At 38.2% G+C, this 21,392-nt stretch overlaps 1 protein-coding gene across 1 annotated transcript in view; it reads left to right on the top strand.

Moving 5' to 3' along the window:
* LOC117400446 (phosphatidylinositol 3,4,5-trisphosphate-dependent Rac exchanger 2 protein-like) overlaps window positions 1–21,392 on the top strand; it is a 143,879-nt gene that overhangs the window by 67,768 nt on the left and 54,719 nt on the right. The window contains exons 21-29 of the mRNA XM_059022239.1: window positions 2,879–3,015; window positions 6,588–6,705; window positions 6,870–7,054; window positions 7,793–7,954; window positions 10,256–10,478; window positions 12,849–13,056; window positions 19,920–20,099; window positions 20,727–20,821; window positions 21,104–21,186. Of these exons, the coding sequence (XP_058878222.1) occupies window positions 2,879–3,015; window positions 6,588–6,705; window positions 6,870–7,054; window positions 7,793–7,954; window positions 10,256–10,478; window positions 12,849–13,056; window positions 19,920–20,099; window positions 20,727–20,821; window positions 21,104–21,186 (1,391 nt within the window). The remainder of the gene's footprint in view (window positions 1–2,878; window positions 3,016–6,587; window positions 6,706–6,869; window positions 7,055–7,792; window positions 7,955–10,255; window positions 10,479–12,848; window positions 13,057–19,919; window positions 20,100–20,726; window positions 20,822–21,103; window positions 21,187–21,392) is intronic.

Below are 21,392 nucleotides of genomic sequence, written 5' to 3'. Positions count from 1 at the left end.
GGAATCCCTCTGAAGGTTAAGCATTCAAAGGCAGTAGCTTGAAACTTAATATTTTGTTTTGAAGTGAGCTGCAGTGTCCCTCCCGGACTGTGCAGAGTGCACCCCCACCACAGCGAGGGCATCCAACACATGTGTGCCTCAGGAGAATCCAGAGTACCTTTGACACAAGGGGAATACAGAAGCCTGAGGCCTGGAAGAAGTCTTCCTTTAATCCCAAAGCACTTACGATAGAAGAGATTTGTGCAGTGCCGGTATTAGCAAACCTTTCCAACAGAATAGGTGATGCACAAAAAACTTTGATTTTTGTTATGTTTTTTTTTTATTTTATGCATTTTATTTCGAGACAGGCATATTTTGCCACACACTTTGCCAACCTCTTGCCCACCCAAATGCTTATGAATACAAGACGGTCATATACCATATGTGCACGGTACGTATTATTGCAAAGATTAGATAAGACACAAAATAACCACATTTGAATTACTCTCATTAGCACAATATATGTTATTTATTTATGAAGAGTCCCTCGATTTCACTTTTGAATAATTAAAAAAAACAAAAAAAAAACCACATGTTAAACACTGAACAGTAATACTATCCAGTTGATGTGAACAGGACATGTGCATTTCATCCATGTGGAGCTCCGTTGTGCTGAAGTGGTTTAGCAACGTATAATCAGTCTGGATATTTTCATGTTTTATTCATTATGCGATTTGAGGCTGAATGGGTTAATTGTCCCCTGACTTCCTTTTCCTGTTTTCCTGCTGTGTAAACAGGAAGCATTATTTGAGAGATCATAGGGAGCTGTGGAGTGAAATTTCAGCCCACACCATAGATGTTTGCAGAGAGATTTGTCAGTGGCCTGACACTAGGGAGCATGAGTTTCTATTGAAGCAGCTTTGAAATGTTCTGAAAAATCCAGGCCTACTTCTCTGAGGTGATAAACACAATAATGCCATTGCACTACATTAGCAATGCTTATTCCATTAATGTTTTATTTACCTTAAAAAAAAAAAAAGTCATGTCGAGATCAGTATGCTGAATTAGCCGCAGTATTATTTTGATATTATCGAAATGTCGAGTGCCATTAATCAACTGTCCTCTAAAAAGACCACCTTCCACTGTTGCTGCACCCATTCCACATTTATCAGTCGCATTTATGAGATGTGAAATTTAACTTTTAGACAAGCTTAACCCAGCACCTGGTTTCCAAATTGCTATAAGCTTAGGGCCTCATTTTCAGATTTTTTTATATGTATGTAATATATGTAATTCAGAATGCAAATTGGAGGAGTTCTCAGATGACCCAGTTCCAGTTCATTATTCATACTCGTGTGAAACGTGTTCACTGTTATGGAAAGGACATATGCACAGACTAAAAAAGCACATATTGTATTTCCCTTCATACTAGTGAGCAGGTGTTCCTAATAAGAACACTTAACAGAGAACCTGTTTGACAATTTAGCACCACATAAGGCTATGATTCAATTCTGTGGTTTAATACAGCATCACTCTGTGTGCAGCTGCGTCTGTCAGTTTGGGAGTTTGAGTTGAAATGGGAAACGCAGTTTGAGTCCCCGTGAGACGGAATGCTACTTGAAGGTGATTGTTCCAAGAAACAAATGTATAGGGAAAAATGTATAGTGCGCTGTGGTGATTTACTAACTACTTATTGCATTTTGGTTTAATAAGCAATTCAATATCAACAATAATATATACTTTACATGTGTGTTTTTGAAATTTGTTTTGATGTACAGATATGGCCAAAAGTTTTGCATCATCCTATAGAATTAACTAATTTTGCTTTATAAAGTCAAATGAAACCTGCTGAATAATGCATATACTTAATGAAAAACTGACAACAATTTTAAAATGTGACATCTAACATGAAATACTCTAGTATTATGGCTTATAATTTTGTAGTTTCTTTGATTACATGATGTCAAATAAAATATCTAAATTTATGTTCATAGTTTTTTTTTTTTTGTTTTTTTTTAAATTACGTCTCGATCCTAAAATTCGAGGTGATGCAAAACATTTGGCCATAGCTGTACTCCACAAACTGGAGTTTATTTGTTAAGCGGTTTTCAACATTATTAAATGGGAAGTTTAAAGATGTAATGAATCTAAATTAATGAGGCAGTTTTATTTTACATCTGATTTGGTAATTATTAGTTTTGGGGAAAAATGGATAAGAAATATGTCAATGGACCCAAAACTTAATCTGATTGGCTAAAGTCTTTTTGAAGACTTTGGGGTCTATTTTAATGATTAAACACTCATGGATTAAAAAAATAAATAAATTACTCTCTCAGGTGAGATTTATAGATCCCACTATTAACATTACTGCAATACAAATATATAAAAACAATTGCTTTCTAGTGTGGCACAATTTGGATCAGCTGCAGTTTAGATAAGTAAAACACAAAACCCCTTTATTATAATTCACGGGGCGGGAACCAGGGCTGCGAGAGGAAGGGAGTGTTTTGCAATTTAGGATTCGAGGCTCAGCCTCTAGAGCAGGGAAAAAAGAGAGAGAGAGAGAGAGAGAAAAGGATGGGCCAGACTCCAATCAAGAGAGCCTTCCCTATGGAGTCGAAGCTGGCCCTATCGGCCTCTGGGCCTCTGAAAACAGAGTCCTCTGACTTCTCGGAGAGTCGTTATAGGCTCGGCCTTGCGACTGGGTGCCAGTTAGCGACCGGGTTCAACCCTTAGAGTATGGAACGGCTCATACGAAGCCTTGACGTAAGGAAGAAAAGAGACTCTGAAAGAACACAAATAATTGTTAGTTACAGGACTCGAGCACATATATAATGTTGTAAGCTTGCTAAGTGTTTGAAAGATACCTTGTTCACTTTTATTTAAACATTCTTTGTAGGAACTGTGGCAGCTATAGCAGGCCTGCATCCTGGACAGTGTATTATCAAAGTGAATGGGATTAATGTCAGCAAGGAGAGCCATGCAAGTGTGATTGCACATGTTACAGCGTGCCGCATATACAGGCGACCAACACAGGTAAAACATTGTCATTTTATAATAGAAATATTTATGGAACATAATATAACATACTGTAGTAGTAAAACAAAGTGAGTGTGATGTTTTAATGGCTGAGTATTGGTATTTTTAAGTTCTTGTGCCATTTAAGTTGATAAAACAGCACAAGTGGTTAGGGCTCTGGACTGTTGACCGGAGGGTCGTGGGTTCAATCCCAGGTGGGGGTCACTGCTGCTGTACTTTTACCTAGATTGCTCCAGTAAAAAAAAAAAAAAAAAATGGGTAATTGTATGTAAAAAAAAAAAAAAAATGTAATTGTATGTAAAAATAATGTGATATCTTGTAACAATTGTAAGTCGCCCTGGATAAACTCTTCCCTTAACAGACTTCGTAAAATATACAATATAGTTATAATATGAATAGTTTTGGCTAACCACTGATGTGTCCAGGGTTATACCCACAAGATAACTTGCGGGTTGTTTGGAATACAGCTGTGCAAGCCCGGCTTGCTTCTGTACCAAACTAGCAATTTGCTCCATTGATCGTTGACGGAGCTCTGGTTTTGATCAGCCCATTCACTAAAGGCAAACCCTGCCTGTTGCTGGGTGGCTTGGTCCCTCTTTTATAGTGAAAAAAAACATAATGTCATCCTGGCCGCTAAGTACGCATTTTGGTTTCTTAACTATAGAATTGCCCTGACAGTTATGCTAGGCATGACTTCACTGCCTGCCTGCTTGAATGGTGCTCAGGGCTGGGCTGCTTTCTCATTTTCCTGCTGGATTGGTCTTCTGCTCGAACTAGCCATGCTGAAGCCATACAATGATCTCAACAGTTACTTCTGTGGAATAATAACAAATTAATGAATTGCATGCAGATGGGTTCGTTGTTTTATTTGGTGTAAAGAACCATGTCCTCTAGAGATTTTTTTTTTTATTTTATAAAGTGGACATTACAAGTTATGGATTATCAAAATCCAGTTAAATATGTTCACTTTTTCTCTGGTCCTCCGCAAATTTAATTGGCACATGGATTCTCTAGATGGGCACCAAAACCAAACAATACAGGATATAATAGTCAGGCCTTATGTGATACAACTCGGTATTCTAAATCTTCCTGAACATTTGTAACTCTGAAATCCTCCTTTAGTAGTTAGACTGAGGGATTTTTTTTATCTCTTTCTCAATTCTGTTTATTGGTTTTTCAAACATGTCAGATGTAAGATCTATTATTTAAGAACAATTACAATTACAAATGATGTGAACATGTCGCCTTCCCTACTACCTCCAACCCACCAACTTTCCACTTTCCCCTTCTCGGCCTACCACCACCCACCTGAACAACCCCCCACCCTTTCAAAAAGTATGCACAACAGGAGGGGAAGAAAAAACAATAAGAAAGGGGGAAAATAGTCAGGGATAGTGCACAGCAAAGGAGACTACTTTCAGAGAATAGAGAGAGAAGAGACTTTTCAGGTGAGGGATGGTCTCAGCTGCTTGAAGTAGGTGAGAAAGGGTTGCCATGCTGTATAGAACCCTGCGGTAGAGCCACACAGAGTGAATTTGATTTTTTAGAAATTTTAGAATTTGAGTCAGTTTAAGTGATTGCAGAATATCCCTAATCCAGTGGGTATGAGAAGGGCCTTTTATCCCTGTGTCAAAGGTCAATGTTGTATTATTTTTTTCTGTCAAGTTAGGCTCCTCCTATATATCTTTGAAGTGGTTAGTACAGGTTATGTCAGTGATCTTTTTTTTGGGCCTTTTCTGTAATGATAACAACCCATTTCCCTGACACTTGATACTTGCACATTTAGCTGATTCTACACAAGATAGAATGATTGACGTTTTAAAACTTTTGGTCAAATGTCAGAAGTATATTTGTCACATTTATACCTAATGTTATTCTCGCAGGTCCTTGTGAAACTTGTGATCTTCAATCAGGATTTTATGGTCCCACCTGCCAATATCATTTTTTTGTATTCGAATTTACTGCATTTTCATCACCAGATTAAAATGATAAATCGGGGTCCCGGAGTGGCTCACCTGGTAGAAGCGCAGCCGCATGGTGCGCAGGGTGAGTCATACAGTGCAGGTTTACATCCTGGCTGTGCGAAGTAGTCAGTTCTTCACTGGGACTCTAGGCTAGGGAAACAAAACTGGCAGGGACTGTTTCTCCTCATCACGCTACAGCGAACCCTGCTGGCAAGGCACCCAGTGCGCTCAAAGGCAGACACCTGCAGGACTGGCCTTTGTCCTCCAAAGGGAAGGGAGGACGCCCACTGAACCTTCGGGTCTCCTGAGCCATGTGGGGAATTGCTGCGGTGAGGGGAAAAGCAATTGTACATTCCAAATTGGGAGAAAATCGGGAGAAAAACAACAGTAATTGGACACACTAAAATCGTTATCATTTTGGACAATCAGAGCTCTACATTTTCATTCATGAGAGGGCTTTGTCACAACAATGTACAAAACCACACAGGTACTAAGATTTTAGTGGCCCAAGTTTTAGATTTGGTACCTCAGCTTTGATTTACTTGAGAACACTGGGCCATATGTTCAAAATGTTTCCTGCATTCTTTAATTAACTCTATTTTTTAAAAGGAGAATAATGTATGTTAATGTTACAAAATGAAAAAAACAAAACAACTTGAGTGCTGAAGAATCTAGTTTTGTAAAATGAATGTGTTTTACCTCTTTCAAAAAATAGGAGGTAATTAAAGACTGGAGTAAACACTTCGAAAAGCTGAAAGAACAACAGCACATTAATATATAGACTTATATTGAAAAATAAAAGGGTTTAGAAAATGATACATACAATGTGTGTATATAGATTGTCTAAATGACAGGTCACCAGAGCATACATTGGTTGTGCTGTAAGTCTTCTACCAGCTCACAACTTCTCCAGTCTCCAATCAGTGGACTTGCTTTTCACATCATGTTGTCAAGGTCATGCAGCGAAGTCAAGGGATCAAAGTTTTGCCAATTAGAAGCACTGTATGTGAAATACTGAGTGAGAAACTACACCCGCTGCACTGTATGTATTGGCCTTCATTATTCAACTGTGCTCAGAAGAGAGATATTCAGACACTTTATGGTAGTTATAGTTCACACTTGAAATGCTAGCAGTCAAATTAAGACTGAGTTTTTGTCAGTGTGAAATCAAAATGTATTGAATCACTTGGGGCTCAAACATGCCATTTTTACCGATGGACCTGACAAGCTTGTTTTTATTAGTTGAATACAATACATGTACTAAACACAAATTTTACATCTGTTCTATTGTTTTTTTTGTATATATTTTGAACTGGTTCTTGAAATGGTACCTGTGGAGTTATGTTTCAACAGCTAATAGATCTTAATACCCCTATTGCTTAGATATTTCAAGTACGGCTCTTTGAGCATGATGTGCAAATGAAACATCTAGAAGCACACGAGAGTCTATTTATTGTGTTTCTGTCTGTAAAAATATATAAAAATGTAGTGATTTTAAATACCAGCCATCCACTTTCATATGCAGAACTAATAAAAGGGTGGCAAAACTACCTTTTAGTCACAGCAAATTAAACAGTACTCGTTTTTGTCTTTTTTTTTTCCCAGCAAGATTCTATAAAATGGATTTATAACAATACTGAAAGTGCTCAAGAAGACCTTCAGAAAGCCAGTCTGAAGCCCCCTGGGGACGGCAGTGGTGATGTGTTTGAATGTAAAGTAGAAGGTAGGAGCTTTAGTGGTTCCAGAAGTTATGTTTGTGAAGTAATGCGACTAACCAATGCAACAGCTTATTTAGGTTTGTTTATAGCATGGTCTAGCACACAAAAAGACAGATCAACAGCATGCTCTAGTATGATTTACATGTTTGTTTTGTTCTATATGTTTCAGAGGTGATTGACAAATTCAACACTATTGCGATAATCGATGGAAAGAAGGATCACGTGAGCCTGACGGTCGATAATGTTCACCTGGAATATGGGGTTGTGTATGAGTATGACAGCACTGCCGGAATAAAATGCCATGTGCAGGAGAAGATGGTTGAACCTAAGGGATTCTTCAGCCTAACTGCAAAGGTACAGTAGTGATGGAAAAGTATTTGGGCTGTAGAAAAGAATGAGGGTTATTGGGAAGAATTGTAATTACTTCTGTGCTGAAGGATATAGATGTAAATATGTCTTTCCCTTGCTGTGCAGAGGGAAAAAATAACAAGAAACCAGGAAAAAAAAGGCATATCAACTTTTTCAAGGTGTAAGAAGCAAAGATTTACATGATTCCGCGTTCTATCTTTGCGTGAAAGGTTTTTAGTTTGTTTTAAATTGTCATACTGTAACTATAATGTGTGTCGAATGCCACTACTTACAGTATTCTCAAATCCACGCTTACCGTGGTTTGCCATGTTTTTAAATATGCTTTACCCTACCTCCCTGGGTTTAAAAATGCTTACCTATACTTTACCATGTTTTCAGTATGCTTTATTACACTTTGCTATGATTTTACTTAAGACATTTTTATAAGAGTCATTAGCAAAAATCATCATAATTTAAAAAGCAACGTTCTGATTTAATTTCTGTACAGCACATTTAATTAACAAATACAGTACAGTAGAAACAATAATGTTGTACAACTAACAAGAAATGATTTTCCATTTTCAGTGGACCAAGGAAGCTATGTAAGTTCATGCAACTTATTTTATGATGTTTTTACCTAATTGTAATTTACCTAAGTTAGTATCATTTTTACAAAAGAATAGTGCACATTTGCTCTATAGAAATATACATCTTTTGATAAATGAGCAAGTTTTCTCTCAACAGATCCTTGAAGCACTGGCGAAAAATGATGAGCAATTTGTACAAAACTGCCACAAACTGAGCTTAATACATGACATGATCCCAGCTGACCTTCGGCCTAAGTTTGCCACCATGTGTAGTGAGAGGATCGAACACGTCAACAGAAGAGTCACCAATTACAGGAAGGTAAGGCAGATCAATACGAGTCCAAACACAGTCGCTCTTCACATGATGATGATGATGTTGTTGTCTTTTTTTTTTTAGATGACTTGTGCTTGTAGGAGATAGAATATTTTCCCCTTTTTTTCAGATATTTTGAGCTTTGATTTCAAATAGAACAGTGATCAAAGTTGTTGAGTTTTACCAAACCTGAGCTTGGTTTTGGGTAATATGTAATTATTCTGTAATGTATCTGTAATTGTTTTTGAGAGAGAAGCATACAATTAAATCATTAATGCCAACACATCAGATACTGTACCAAATCATACAAGAAATCTGTGCATTTTAGTCTAAATTTGTAAATAACATTAAAGATGAAGATAGATATCGAGATCACCCAATAAACGAGACTTTAACCCTTTGCGGTCCTATGTCGGACCTGGTCCGACATTGCAATTATTCCTATCCGGTCCAATGTCGGACCCTGTCCGACATCATCAAAAAGACGCAAAAATGGGTTTCTAGTCGTTTTTTCTCCAGAAAAAGCCGAGAAAACCATTCAATGGCTGAGTGGGAGCGACAGGAGCCAAGACAAGCCGAAAAAAAAGGGCGTATCTCATGAGTAGTCATACTTGCTCCTGGCATCAGATAACGGCGGCCATAAGGAAACAAGCTGGCTGTTACTGCATCAGCGCTCAGAGAATATCACAGACATTTGCAGAGCTTTTTTGAGATGTTATAGTAATAAAATAATGACTTGGATCGCATTATTGAGGCGTTTGGTGATAAAACGAGTGATCAGGAGATGATTGATTGGTATGTACGACTATTATTATTATTATTATTTATTTCTTAGCATATGTGAAAGCTACAGCGAACGAAAGGGTGGGGCGGGGCTGGAGATGCCTAGTGACTGCTTTGTTGATATGCAGGGCCTTTTAAACCCGTTTGACTGTGGAAAAAAAATACTTTTAAACAGCGCGTCTAAAATTAACTGCGCGTGTGAAAATAAATTGGACCTGACGCGCCTGACACGCACTTAATAAATGGACTGCAAACTTAAGTAGAGCACTCTCCCAATTTAAACAGAAGGATGTGTTCTGTGAGTATATTTTTTGATTGATAGTTATATGACTAATTGAAGAAATGCTTATTTTCCCAAAATCTTTCCCTCTTGTTTAAAAGTTTATTATTGGACTCCGTGACAGAGACAAAGTGGCAACAGTAACATATTATTGAAATGTAGACCGGTACATTAAAATAAGACATTTCATTGAAATTCTATCTAATTACATGCTGAGTGCATTTTTTTTTGTTTTGACCTAGTTATAATGTGGCGAAGTTATTTTCTTTCTAGATACATGAAATCAGCACTCCAGTTAAGCTGCGAACTGTGTGTTTTACACATTGAAAAAATAGAATTACATGATATTTAAATTTAATGCATAAAGAATACACATAGCAATTTTGCTGCACAGCTTGAGTTTGCATGTTATCAAGCTTCTTGTACTTCGTTGTTTCCTGGCATCTCATTTGTCAATTGTTACTATACTGCATGTGGTATGTAGAGAGTGGATCATAGAAATGCCGGGACAGCTAATTGTAGCCCGCCTAGGTATGGCCAGAAACACGTGACCAATAAGTCAGGGTTTTTCAAAAAAAAAAAAAAAGAAAAGAAACCTGTACGGTTGAATCCACTCGCTTGCAATGCTTGTGACTGAATTCTTGGATTTCTCTGCACCATCTTAGTTCTCCTTAACCTAACCTACAAATACAAACCTGTCAAGCCACTTTTTGGAAGGTAAATCTATATAGTAAACAGTATTCTGTGTTTGGAAAGAGTCGGGATTCTTTATATTGCTATAGCAAGGCGATGAAGAAGCAATACAATGTTATTGTTTCTTTATTTGCATTAGTAGAGTATTGGTAGAGTTTTTGTTTTTAAATACTTTGGTGTTTTTAGGGGTTTTAAAATTAAAGGTATGTTCTGTTTCTGTGTATTTGCTTCACAGCCATATAGTTTGTGGACAATAAAGCCACAGTAACAATACTGTAATTATTTATGTTTTAAGACCATGTTTTTGTGTAGTAGTTAAAAGTAACATTACAGTTAAAATGTAAGGCTGTATTTAATGCATACACCATAAGTTAGCATTAAAGTATGCACAACATGTATTGAAAGCACACATGACTTCAAGGTAATGTTGCGTCTTACTCACAGAAAATACATTTTACTCACAATGTGTCTAAATTGCAGAGTAAATTTACTGAATGACCCAAAACCTTATGTGGAGCGCAGCATGAAATAATGTGCTTGTCTTTCATTAGTTTTCCAGGGTGCTGAAAAACAGAGCCTGGCCAACATTCAAGCAAGCCAAGACTAAGGTATCCCCGCTGCACAGCAGTGACTTTTGCCCAACTAACTACCACATCAACGTAATGGAGGTGTCCTACCCCAAAACCACCACCTCCTTGGGAAGTGCTTTTGGCGTACAGCTTGACAACCGGAAAAACTCAACACTTGAGAAAGTGAGCAAGAGCATAGAGCAAGGTGAGGGAGAGCAAGGCTAAACAGCTGAATATACTGTTTAGGTGGACAGGATCTGAATTCCTCCAACCCATTATTATTGCAGTAAAAACCGGTGTACCAATATAACGTATGCGGCAGTGTGTCTAATATCAAACTACAGTACCAGTGCCACAGTGGGATTACTACAGCCACGGTTATGGCTCACATTAACTTAAATGTCAACAACCCGATTTATTTTTTCAGGATCTTCGACATTCAAGTCATGTTGCTAGGTAGAAACACAAAACCACTGTTCTAATTAAAAGTTGTAATGTGTTACGCTCAATACCCCGAGTCATTTTGAATGTTAAACGCAAGCTTTCAGACTTTTGACTGACCTCCTCTCGACCCAGACATGGGTACGTGGAGGAGAGGAAATAGTGGTTAAAGTTACCAATCTTCAGAATATGAAAACGTCACAGCTATACAGCTTCACTGTTAACACATAGAGCTGTCAACCTCTATGAATTTCCTTATTCCCACCCTCCCGAGCCATTGATTTGTCAACATTCAGACTGAACCCGCCCCTGAGATCCGTAGCAAACAACTATTGGTTAGAAAGCAGAGTAAACTTATCAAGACTTATGTTCATTGTAACTGGAATGCTATAATAATGCTATAACATATATTCCCTTTCGACTGTTTATCAACATGACTGTACAGGACAATATCATACAGACACAAAAACTGCCTTATTGTAAGTTTTATTCAATAATACACATTTAACGTTCATTCACTGTTTGTTTTTTGCTTTGCAGTTTAAGTGTTTTTTTTAGTTACAGTAACTGTGGCTTACTCACTGTTATTATTATGTATTTACTTAGCAGGCGACATTATCAGACTTACAGTGGTTACAAAGTTTTACAATATACAGCAATGTAAATATAGTTACAAGTAAGTACAAATACAAAGATATGCAAAACACATACGTTTAAGAATTAAAAAAAAGCTAAATAGTTAAAATAAGACCATGAACAAGAAGTGCAAATACAAAACCCTCACTCCGTGGGTATAGCGCAGTTATAGAAAATTAGTGAAAAAAATACAGGAATTGACCTTATTTGTATTTAATGAGGTGCACAGTGAAAAAAAATCTGGGGTCGGAATCATAGACACCAATTTGTTTAATGATCAGACCTTATTAGGAAGCGCTCAGGTGGGAAACTATTTAAAATACATTTATTTGATCCTTGAGTTGTCACTTCTATTCACACTTTTTCATGCCATGTGCTCAGTATGGGTGGTGGCAGAACTGAGCTATTACTGGAAGGTGTTTACGAAAGCTCATCTGACATCTGTGTTCTGTTTTCCTGTTGTCCTATTTAATCTATGCAGAACAAACACACATTGAGAATTTGTTACCCAACCCAGCTCCTTTTGCTTCTGAGCAGCTCGTAAGCCATCTGGAGCTCAGTAAAATTCTACACACACTCCCTTGTTTATTTTAAAGACAAAAAGCTTGATTTAAAAATGAAAAAAGAAACTCCAGAATCTTGCCTCTGCAGGAAACAAGTGCATGCTAAGGAGCTACACATGATGCCAACACTTGGCATGAAAGCCTCTTCTTAAACATTCCCTCAAGTCCTTGATTTCTTAAAGACTGCAGACATAAACTTCATGTCAAATGTCTTTTCGGGCTACTGTAGTTCTGTTCCTTTTGCAACAAAAAAAGGAACTCTCCCATAGACATAACAGCTGGAGAGCACCACAGCGCCATTATGAAGGTACATCTCTTGGCGTGCTCCGTGGAGCTGTGAAAAGTCGTTCCTGTGACTTGATTTGCAGGGCGTCAAAAGTTGTCATGATTATGGAAATTATTCTCCAGTTAAAAGGAAAAAGGCACTACTTATTTTAATCCTCCCTCTTCCTATTAACTTACTAAAGGGATAGCTCCTCTCGCACCAAACAGTGGAAACATTAACGAGCACTTCAGAAGAGTTATAGCCTATTTAAGTGTTCTAATTTTCAGATATGCTCTACTAAGCCTCTTGCTTATAAGCTAGATTTCTTTATATAGAGTTGCAAATAAATGGCAAGTTCATCCTATAGGCCACAAATGAATCGTGAGACATCTGGAAAACTTGACCCTTATTTTTTTGGTTTCTTGAGCTTACCCTAGCTGGAAAAATGTGTAGGGTTAGGTGAGGCAAACCAAGCTGGTTAGGTTCTGAACTCTGCCCCCCCTGGGTCATTATCATACTTGTTGGCCCTGCTTTTAACAGCTTCACTTGTTGCCATATTCCACTTCCATGTTAGTGCTGATTGATGGCAAATCAGTTGATGTTGTGTAAAGGGTGAAAGGATTGATAAGCATGACACGTGTAAAATAATTTAATTTTGGGTATTCTGCAGGCAAACTGAACCCCATGGTGTACGTCCAGCACACCATAACCACCATGGCAGCCCCCTCGGGTCACAGTCTGGGGCGGCCGGACGGTCACGGCCTGCGGTTCCTCTTGAGGGAGGAAGACCTTGAGACACTGGATGCCTACCAGAGGATTCTCAGCAAACTGCAGACTATGGTGAAGGAGATGGAGAGTTATGCCTGTCAGATTGATGAGTAAGTGCTAACCCAGTATTAAAACTGATGGATTAAAAGGCTCATTGGATTTGTATAAAGGATAGCACTGCTATAGCCATATGATTAAGAAGCACTTAACTATAACAGTGCTAGTGGCGTTATAAAGTTACAGTCAGGCCTTGTTTTTGCAAGATTCAATGGGTGAGATACCAGTCGCATAGGTATTGTGGACTGAATGTGGTAACAATTGACAGTTTGGAGGTGTGATTTAGACAGTTTTGGCCCAGGTTGTCGCCGCCCCAGTCGAGGTCAGACTCTGATGCTAAGATGACACTGCAAAGGAGGCGGAGTGGAGGAGGAGAGGAGAAAAGAACTTTGGGACATTTTTGGAGTAGGCAAGAATGATAGCGAAGGGAGATTGTAGCCTCGCCCTTAGAATCACGGCATTTCTTCAATAAATATGATAAATACATACATACCTGTACTGTTACGGTGTGTTAACTGCTGTACTATCACACACATTTCAGACAAAAGTGGCTTTAGTGTTTCGGTTGAAAATATTATACATTTTCATCTGCCTTACCTTGAAAATATTACACATTTCATCTTCAGCTGTTCAGAAATATGTAGTATGGTGTGTAGCCCCAGGGCACTATGGGAAGCACCAGTTGGTAAAGGGGTCAGACCTGTGCAATGCCCCATATGCCCAAGTGTGGTACAGTAACTCCTGGTAAATTTCACATTCTTGCTACTTTTGATACTACACCTTATTAAATTACTCTGTTCAAAGTGCAACAGCTTTTTTAAAGCAGTTACATTTAGATGCACATGACTGTTTCTGTAAAACCACTGCTCCTCCATCTGTTTAAACTGTATTCCTGTTTCCTTTGCAATGCATTTGGCTCACTAGTATGTAGTAAAAATCTTCATTGTTTTGGGTACATCATTACTAAATGTGAAACTGGGTACTCAAAGGGCCTGCTTTGAAGTTCCACACAGGAAGGGTAGGAATAGAAACGGTATCAGGCTTTCGCATGGTGAGAGATGTTGATTGTGTGCACATTGTGTACCTACAAAAATTCTACAGTCAACCAGACACACACACACACACACACACAATAATAATAATGAATCATACATACCCTTTGCCTGTCTGATCTTTGATTCTAGGTATCAAACTTGGTAACATTTTCTATTATGCTTTCATATATTTCATCTAAAGGTGTAAAAAAAAAAAATAAAATAATGCAGCCAGAAGGCAAATTCATATTTCACACGTGGCGTGTTCTACAGTTCAAAACAAAGAGGCACCAAACATAGAGGCATAATTGTTGTCAAAGTTCATAGCACAGTGGTATATTCTTGGTCACTTTTCTAGTTCATGAGTTTCCTCTTAAGGTGTGTCACGAAATATACCTCCTGTAGCAGTTCCACTTCTAAGTGGGGAATAAAAAATTAAAATGAAGATAAACAAATTTGAATGCAGGATAAGTTTGTAAATTTTATTTATTGATTTTATAATAATACTACTAAAAAATATATAAAATAAAAATGCTAAATATGTTAATTTAATTAATAAAAAATGTATTTGTTCTACAACTTTAGCAAAAACATTTTAGTTAAGATAAGCACACTGTGATGCCCTTAGTCTTCCTGGATTTACAAAGTTGAACTTTTTTTGTTTTTGGTAGAACACTCCCTTGCCAGTTGAGTTCCCTTTCTGACCTATTTGCAACATTTTCAGCAAACTATTTTTAGCATGGAAAATAGTTCTTCCCACAATACTTTAAACTTCTTGAGGACCAATATAGTCTGATCTGTACTTGATAAACAATGCATGATATTCTATTTCCTTCTTTAACAAAAAAAGCCTTTACACTTTATACAAAAAGCCTTTGCACTATTTTCTGTACCTCTCAGTCAAAACAATTCAAATCTTTCTCTTAAAAAGTATCTGGTACCAAATTGAAGTTCTTCAAATGGCTGAATGGCCTTAAGGTGCAGTATCTCAAGGTCACGCAGGTGTTCATCATGAGGATATTTTATTATTATTATTATTATTATTATTATTATTATTATTATTATTATTATTATTATTATTTCAAGGTCATATGGGTGTTCATCATGAGGCTATCTCAAGGTCATACAAATGCCAGCAGCAGTCCTTTGAGTAATGTTAAAGAATACATGCACAGTGATGATCAGAATATGTTGCTGAAAACTGAATCTTGCCATAAAGTATATTTCTCACTGGAGTACAAGGTAAAGATGAACATGTACATGAGGATGTGGCAGACACACACTGATCATGATTGTTCTCTCTACGTCTTTGGTAAACCAGCTGTGCTTGGCACCAAATAAGGGTTTAGGATCTGATGCATATGTATTATATCTTCTCTCCCTTAACATATGGTGCTGTCTAGTTAATGTTTAAAAATCTGTTCTTGTGTGAGGCGAAGAAAATGCTTGAGTCCAGTACTTTTATTATGCCCCACCGGAAATGCATATCACCAGCCAAAGGGATGTAGTAGGAAGTGCCTGTACAAATGTCTGTACACTTCCTTTCTGTTTAAATAGGTCTATACATTATCCCTAACCTGAGAAACACTCAAGGTGGTCCAAAGCCTTATTCCCTGGTGAAAATGTAAAACTGCAGTAACAATGTACTGACCACCAGGTGTCATCAGTTGGCCAAAAGCAGCCGACAATACACGTGTGGAGAATACAACAAGGTTATTATTGTAAGGGTTACATATTGGCTAATTGTTTGCAATTAATGTAATTGAACCAGGTGTAAGACTCAGTATTGTCTGCATTGGGTGTGGGTGAAGTAGGGCATGTGGGTGAGTGTATAGCTCTTAATTCGCCTGAGAGTGCTGAAGAATTTATATTTTAAATCCACGAATGTTCAGGTTTTAGAGCAAGTGCAGATACACAGTGAATGCAAGAGCAACAAATTCCAGTGTTACAAAGAGCAGTTCCCCTCGACTTCTTCATCACTAAAGTAAAATTAAGTATAATTTCGTGCTCCCAAATATAATGAATATATTCTTTAACAGAACTTACAAAATCCACCCGAATAGCCGTGGATATTGCAGCAGCCATTTGTCCTGAAAAGTGATTTCTCTTTTTGGAGGTCTACAGCGTCAGGCATGGGAAACTTGTAAGCGTACGGTGGTATCCAGCAGTCTTTCAATATAATAATTTGATCGCTGTCGCTTAATTGATGACCACAAAATAAACCAACATCATTTTTTTGACATGTTGTCGTTTTGTTGCGTTTATCTACACTTGGCCCTGCCGTTTCTTCTGATGCAGATAGAGGCCGCAGATAGAGGGGGTGAGCGGTGAGTTTTTGCAAGGAGCTAAAATGAATACTACAACTGTGTATTATACATTGAACTGACTGTGTTTTGTAACGGGAAAACAGCTTAGCTGTCCTTTGTTAGTTTAGGGCCTGTGAAAGTTTAGTTAGTGCTCTGTGACAGAGCTAGGCTTTTGTTTTGTGCTTTGTTTATGTTGTGTTTGGATTATCTCCTACATAAAGAATAGAATTGTGCAAAGAGCATTTCAAACTGCATGCTCCAGCCTGTGTGCATGCATGCATGCATACATACATACATACATACATACATACATACAGTACATACATACATACATACATACATACAGTGGTTTGCAGAAGTATTCACCCCCCTGCAAAGTTTTCACATTTTGTTGGCACCGGAGCGTACTCCACAATGCTTTCAAATTAGACTTTACATGTAGAATCTACACAAACTACTCCACATTGATAAAGTTAAAAAATGCATATAGAATATAAATACGTAAGAGTTACAGAGAAAAACAGATTAATCTCAGTTGCATAAGTATTCATCCCCTTTGCTAATGCAGCCCTAAATCAGCTCAGGTGCAAATGATTTGTTTGAAAGGTCACAAAATCAGTGAAATGGGTTCAGCCTGTGTGTACTCAAAGTGGTTTAACTTGTAGATAATTTCCCTCAGGTATATAAAGACTTTCAAGCTGCAACTCACATAGTGATCCAACAAAGCAACCATGAAGACCAAGGAGCTTTTGAAACAAGTCAAGGATAAAGTGGTAGAGCAGGAGAAGGGTACAAGAAAATTTCAAAGGCGCTGATTATCCCTCTCAGCACAGTGAAGTCCATCATTAAGAAGTGGAAGATGCATCATACCACCCAGACACTACCCAGATCAGGTCACCCTCCCAAACTGTGCAACCTGGCAAGCAGGAAACTGGTTTGGGATGTCACTCTGAAGCCAACAATGACCTTGAGAGATCTGCAAAGTTCTGTGTCTGAGATGGGAGTCAGTGTTCACACATCAACAATAAGCTAGTGCCTACACAAAGCTGGCCTCTATGGACGTGTGGCAAGAAAGAAGCCATTACTCAAAAAGCCTCATCTTAAAGCACGTATGGAGTTTGCGAAAAAGCATGTAGATGATACTGCAGACATGTGGAAAAAGGTTTTGTGATCAGACAAGACAAAAATGTAACTTTTTGGTATAAATTCCAAGCATTACGTCTAGCGCAAGCCCAACACTGTACATCAACCAGTCAACACCATCCCAACTGTCAAGCATGGTGGTGGCAGCATCATGTTATAGGGATACTTCTCTTCAGCAGGGACTGGGAAGTTTGTCAGGATAGAGGGGAGAATGGATGGTTCAAAGTACAGGTTAATCCTTGAGGAAAACCTGTTTGAGTCACCAAGACTCTGAAACTGGGGAGGAAATTCACATTTCAGCAGGACAATGACCTGAAGCAAAAAGCCAAAGCCACACTGGAGTGGTTGAACAAAAAGAGATTTAATGTTCTTGAGTGGCCCAGTCAAAGTTCTGACTTGAATCCAATCGAAAATTTGTGGCGAAACTTGAAGATTGCAGTCCATCGACGATCCCCAACAAACTTATCAGAACTGGAGCAATTTTCCCATGAAGAATGGGCAAAATTTTCACCATCCTACTGTGCAAAGCTAGTAGAGACCTATCCAAAAAGACTCCTAGCAGTAATTGCTGCAAAATGAGCTTCTACCAAGTACTGACTTAAGGGGCTGAATACTTATGCAACCAATGCATTTCATTTTGTCATTTTCTTTGCAAGATTTGCAAGTTTTGCTGACATTTAACCTCCTCCTCATATAACAATGTTCAGTTTAACCACTACAGCTTTCAATAAAAAAAAGTTTTTGTAAATTATTTGTAATTCAACAAAATGTGACATTATTGGTAGGGGGTGAATACTTCTGCAAACTACTGTGTGTGTGCGTGTGTGTGTGTGTGTGTGTGTGTGTGTGCATGTATATATATTATCTGTCTAGAAAAGGCCGTCCTCAAAAGTATCCGGGCGAGAAGGGCACTAGTCAGGGAGGCCACCAAGAGGCAGATGGCAACTCTAAAGGAGTTACAGTGTTCCACGGCTGAGCTGGGAGACACTGTGCATACAGCAACAATAGCCCGGGTGCTTCACAAAACTGGCCTTTATGGGAGAGTGGCAAAAAGAAAGCCATTGTTGAAAAAAACTCGCATCAAATCTCGGCTAGAGTTTGCCAGAAGGCATGTGGGAGACTCTGAGACCAAGTGGAAGAAGATTCTATGGTCTGATGAGTCCAAAATAGAGCATTTTGGCCTCAACGCTAAGCGCTATGTTTGGCTCAAGCCTAACACCGCACAGCATCCTGAGAACACCATCCCTACCGTGAATCATGGTGGTGGCAGCATCATGCTATGGGGATGCTTCTCTGCGTCAGGGCCTGGAAAGCTTGTGAAGATAGAGGGCAAAATGGATACTGCAAAGTACAGAGAAATCCTGGAGGAAAACCTACTGAAGTCTGCAAGAGACCTGGGACTTGGGAGAAGATTCATCAATGTCCTGGAGTGGCCCAGTCAAAGCCCGGACCTCAATCCAATTGAGAACATGTGGAAAGAGTTGAACATTGTTGTTCACCAAAGGTCCCCATCCAATTTGACGGAGCTTGAGCAATTTTGCAAAGAAGAATGGGCAAAAATTGCAGTGTCCAGATGTGCAAAGCTGGTAGAGACTAACTCAAATAGACTCATGGCTGTAATTGCTGCCAAAGGTGCCTCTACCAAATATTGACTCAAGGGGGTGAATACTTATGCAATCAATTATTTTCTGTTTTGTATTTGAAATGAATTTAGAACAATTTGTAGATTTTATTTTTCACTTTGACATTTTGGACTTTATTGTGTTGATCAGTGGCAAAAACGAATTAAATCCATTTTGATTCCATGTTGTAACACAATAAAATGTGGAAAAGTCCAAAGAGGGTGAATACTTTTGAGAGCCACTGTATATATAATATATATAAACACACATACACACAATTTGTATATATACCTTATGTAATAGCTTAGACATGAACCTGAAAGTGCTGTTTCTACTTAAGTAGTGTAGATGATTGCATTTTGCCTGTGACTGGAGCTTAGGTCCTCCAGGCCAGTAAACTTGCTGCTAATAATAATAATAATGATAATAAAGATTTATTGCTGCCAGAGGCACTGCAGCATGGTTAAGTGGTTTTCCGAGGTAATAACTGTATAGCTGACTAGTATATAACCAAGGCATGGCATCTGTTTTATATATATGAACACATCATTATACTCATTTGTTCTCCATTAAAAACCTATTGGAAAGTTCCCACTTCATAGTGCAGAGGGATCTGTCAGGTATGCACAGGGTTAGGAGTTGGGAAACTGAATGCAGATTCAATTTTGTTGTCTCCTTTTGTGCAGTAGAGGCTGCATTTTTTTCTGGCCATTTTCTAAATCTAAAATCTAGCAGTCTACTGTAATGTGCCCTTTTTATTGTTCTGTGGATTTTGAATAAAATATTCATTTTAAATGTATTTGTATTGCAGCCTTCTCTCTTCAATAACACACCCTCCAGCTTCAGAGTGCAAAACAGCTGAGACCTACATCACCACAGACAATGATAACGAGAAGGTGGAACGCAATGGCAAACGCGTCTGCTTTAATGTAGCTGCCGACGAGCAGGAGGACTCTGGTCACGACACCATCAGCAACAGGGATTCGTACAGGTAACCCTGGCGTGACATGCGTCAGTCCTGCTGTCTTCAATAAAACTGTGTGCTGGAACACAGCCACTGCATGCTGGAAATCGATTGCTGTGGAGTGGTGCACTGGTCTGTAGGGATCATTTTAATTTTTTTATTCCACTTTGTTATTAGCACCACTTGTTCTTAAAAGAGAATAAAGTCTGTTAATGTAGCACTTATGAGTCAACTTGCAGATTTAATCTCAACACAGCAACAATAGTTTTCCCTGTACAGTACCACTTTTTACATTGCTGCACACTTTGTAAAAACTGTAATTATCTACATTGGAATTGAACTATTGAAATTGTAACTAGCCATGTATTCGTTATGTATTCTTATCAAAAATGCAGTTCAGTTTATGCTTCTGAGACTTATTATGATACAACGTTTGTAAATACATATATACCAATGTTAAACTTTTTCTGCTGATATTTTATTAATCATTTTACTTCATCAATGCCAATGTGACAAATGGATCAGCCAAAACAAATGAATAAAGAGACCTGTGCCCTAGTGCTGAATGTATAGCTTACTGGAGGTGAATGCTAAATACTGTACTATACGCATGCATTAGAGTCTCCGTACTAATATTTTGTGTTTTCTCTGCAGTGACTGTAACAGTAACAGGAACTCAATAGCCTCTTTCACCAGCATCTGTAGCAGCCATTGTAGTTCATACGTACACAGTGATGAAATGGATTCAGGTAAGTTCAAGTTATTTGGATAAAGGATCTTTGTCCTAATAAGGGATGTTTGTCAAAGTTTTTAATGATTCAGGTATTGTACAATAATACACCAGCTGTTGGTGTTGGTGGTTTCTTATGACGGGCAACGACCTGCTTGATTCAATCAAGATTCTTTGTTCTTTGCCGTCTTGTATTATCAGTTTTATGAAGAAGTGAACATCCTTACTCTACAGTATAGAGCCTTATTCCATGGTCGTTGTTCAAATCCCTTATGCTGATTTTAGTAATGTCCATCAACAGGAGATGAGCTGCCCCTTAGTGTACGGATTTCTCATGATAAGCAAAAGAAATTACATGGCTTTCTGGAACATCTCTTTAGTCAGGTAAGCATGTTTTTATTTATGTGTTATACACTCTTGGGGTTAGGTTTATACCATGCATATGTTCTATCACAAAACACATCCTCAGGCTTCAACAAACCAGTGTAGGACACCTGTGCTATTATTAGTTAGTTTATTTAGCAGACACCTTTATCCGAGGTGACTTACAGAGACTAAGGTGTGTGAACTATGCATCAGCTGCAGAGTCA

The sequence above is a fragment of the Acipenser ruthenus genome, chromosome 4, assembly GCF_902713425.1.
Source record: "Acipenser ruthenus chromosome 4, fAciRut3.2 maternal haplotype, whole genome shotgun sequence".
NCBI classification, from domain to species: Eukaryota; Metazoa; Chordata; class Actinopteri; order Acipenseriformes; family Acipenseridae; genus Acipenser; species Acipenser ruthenus.
This window is presented reverse-complemented; position numbering and strand designations above follow the sequence as displayed.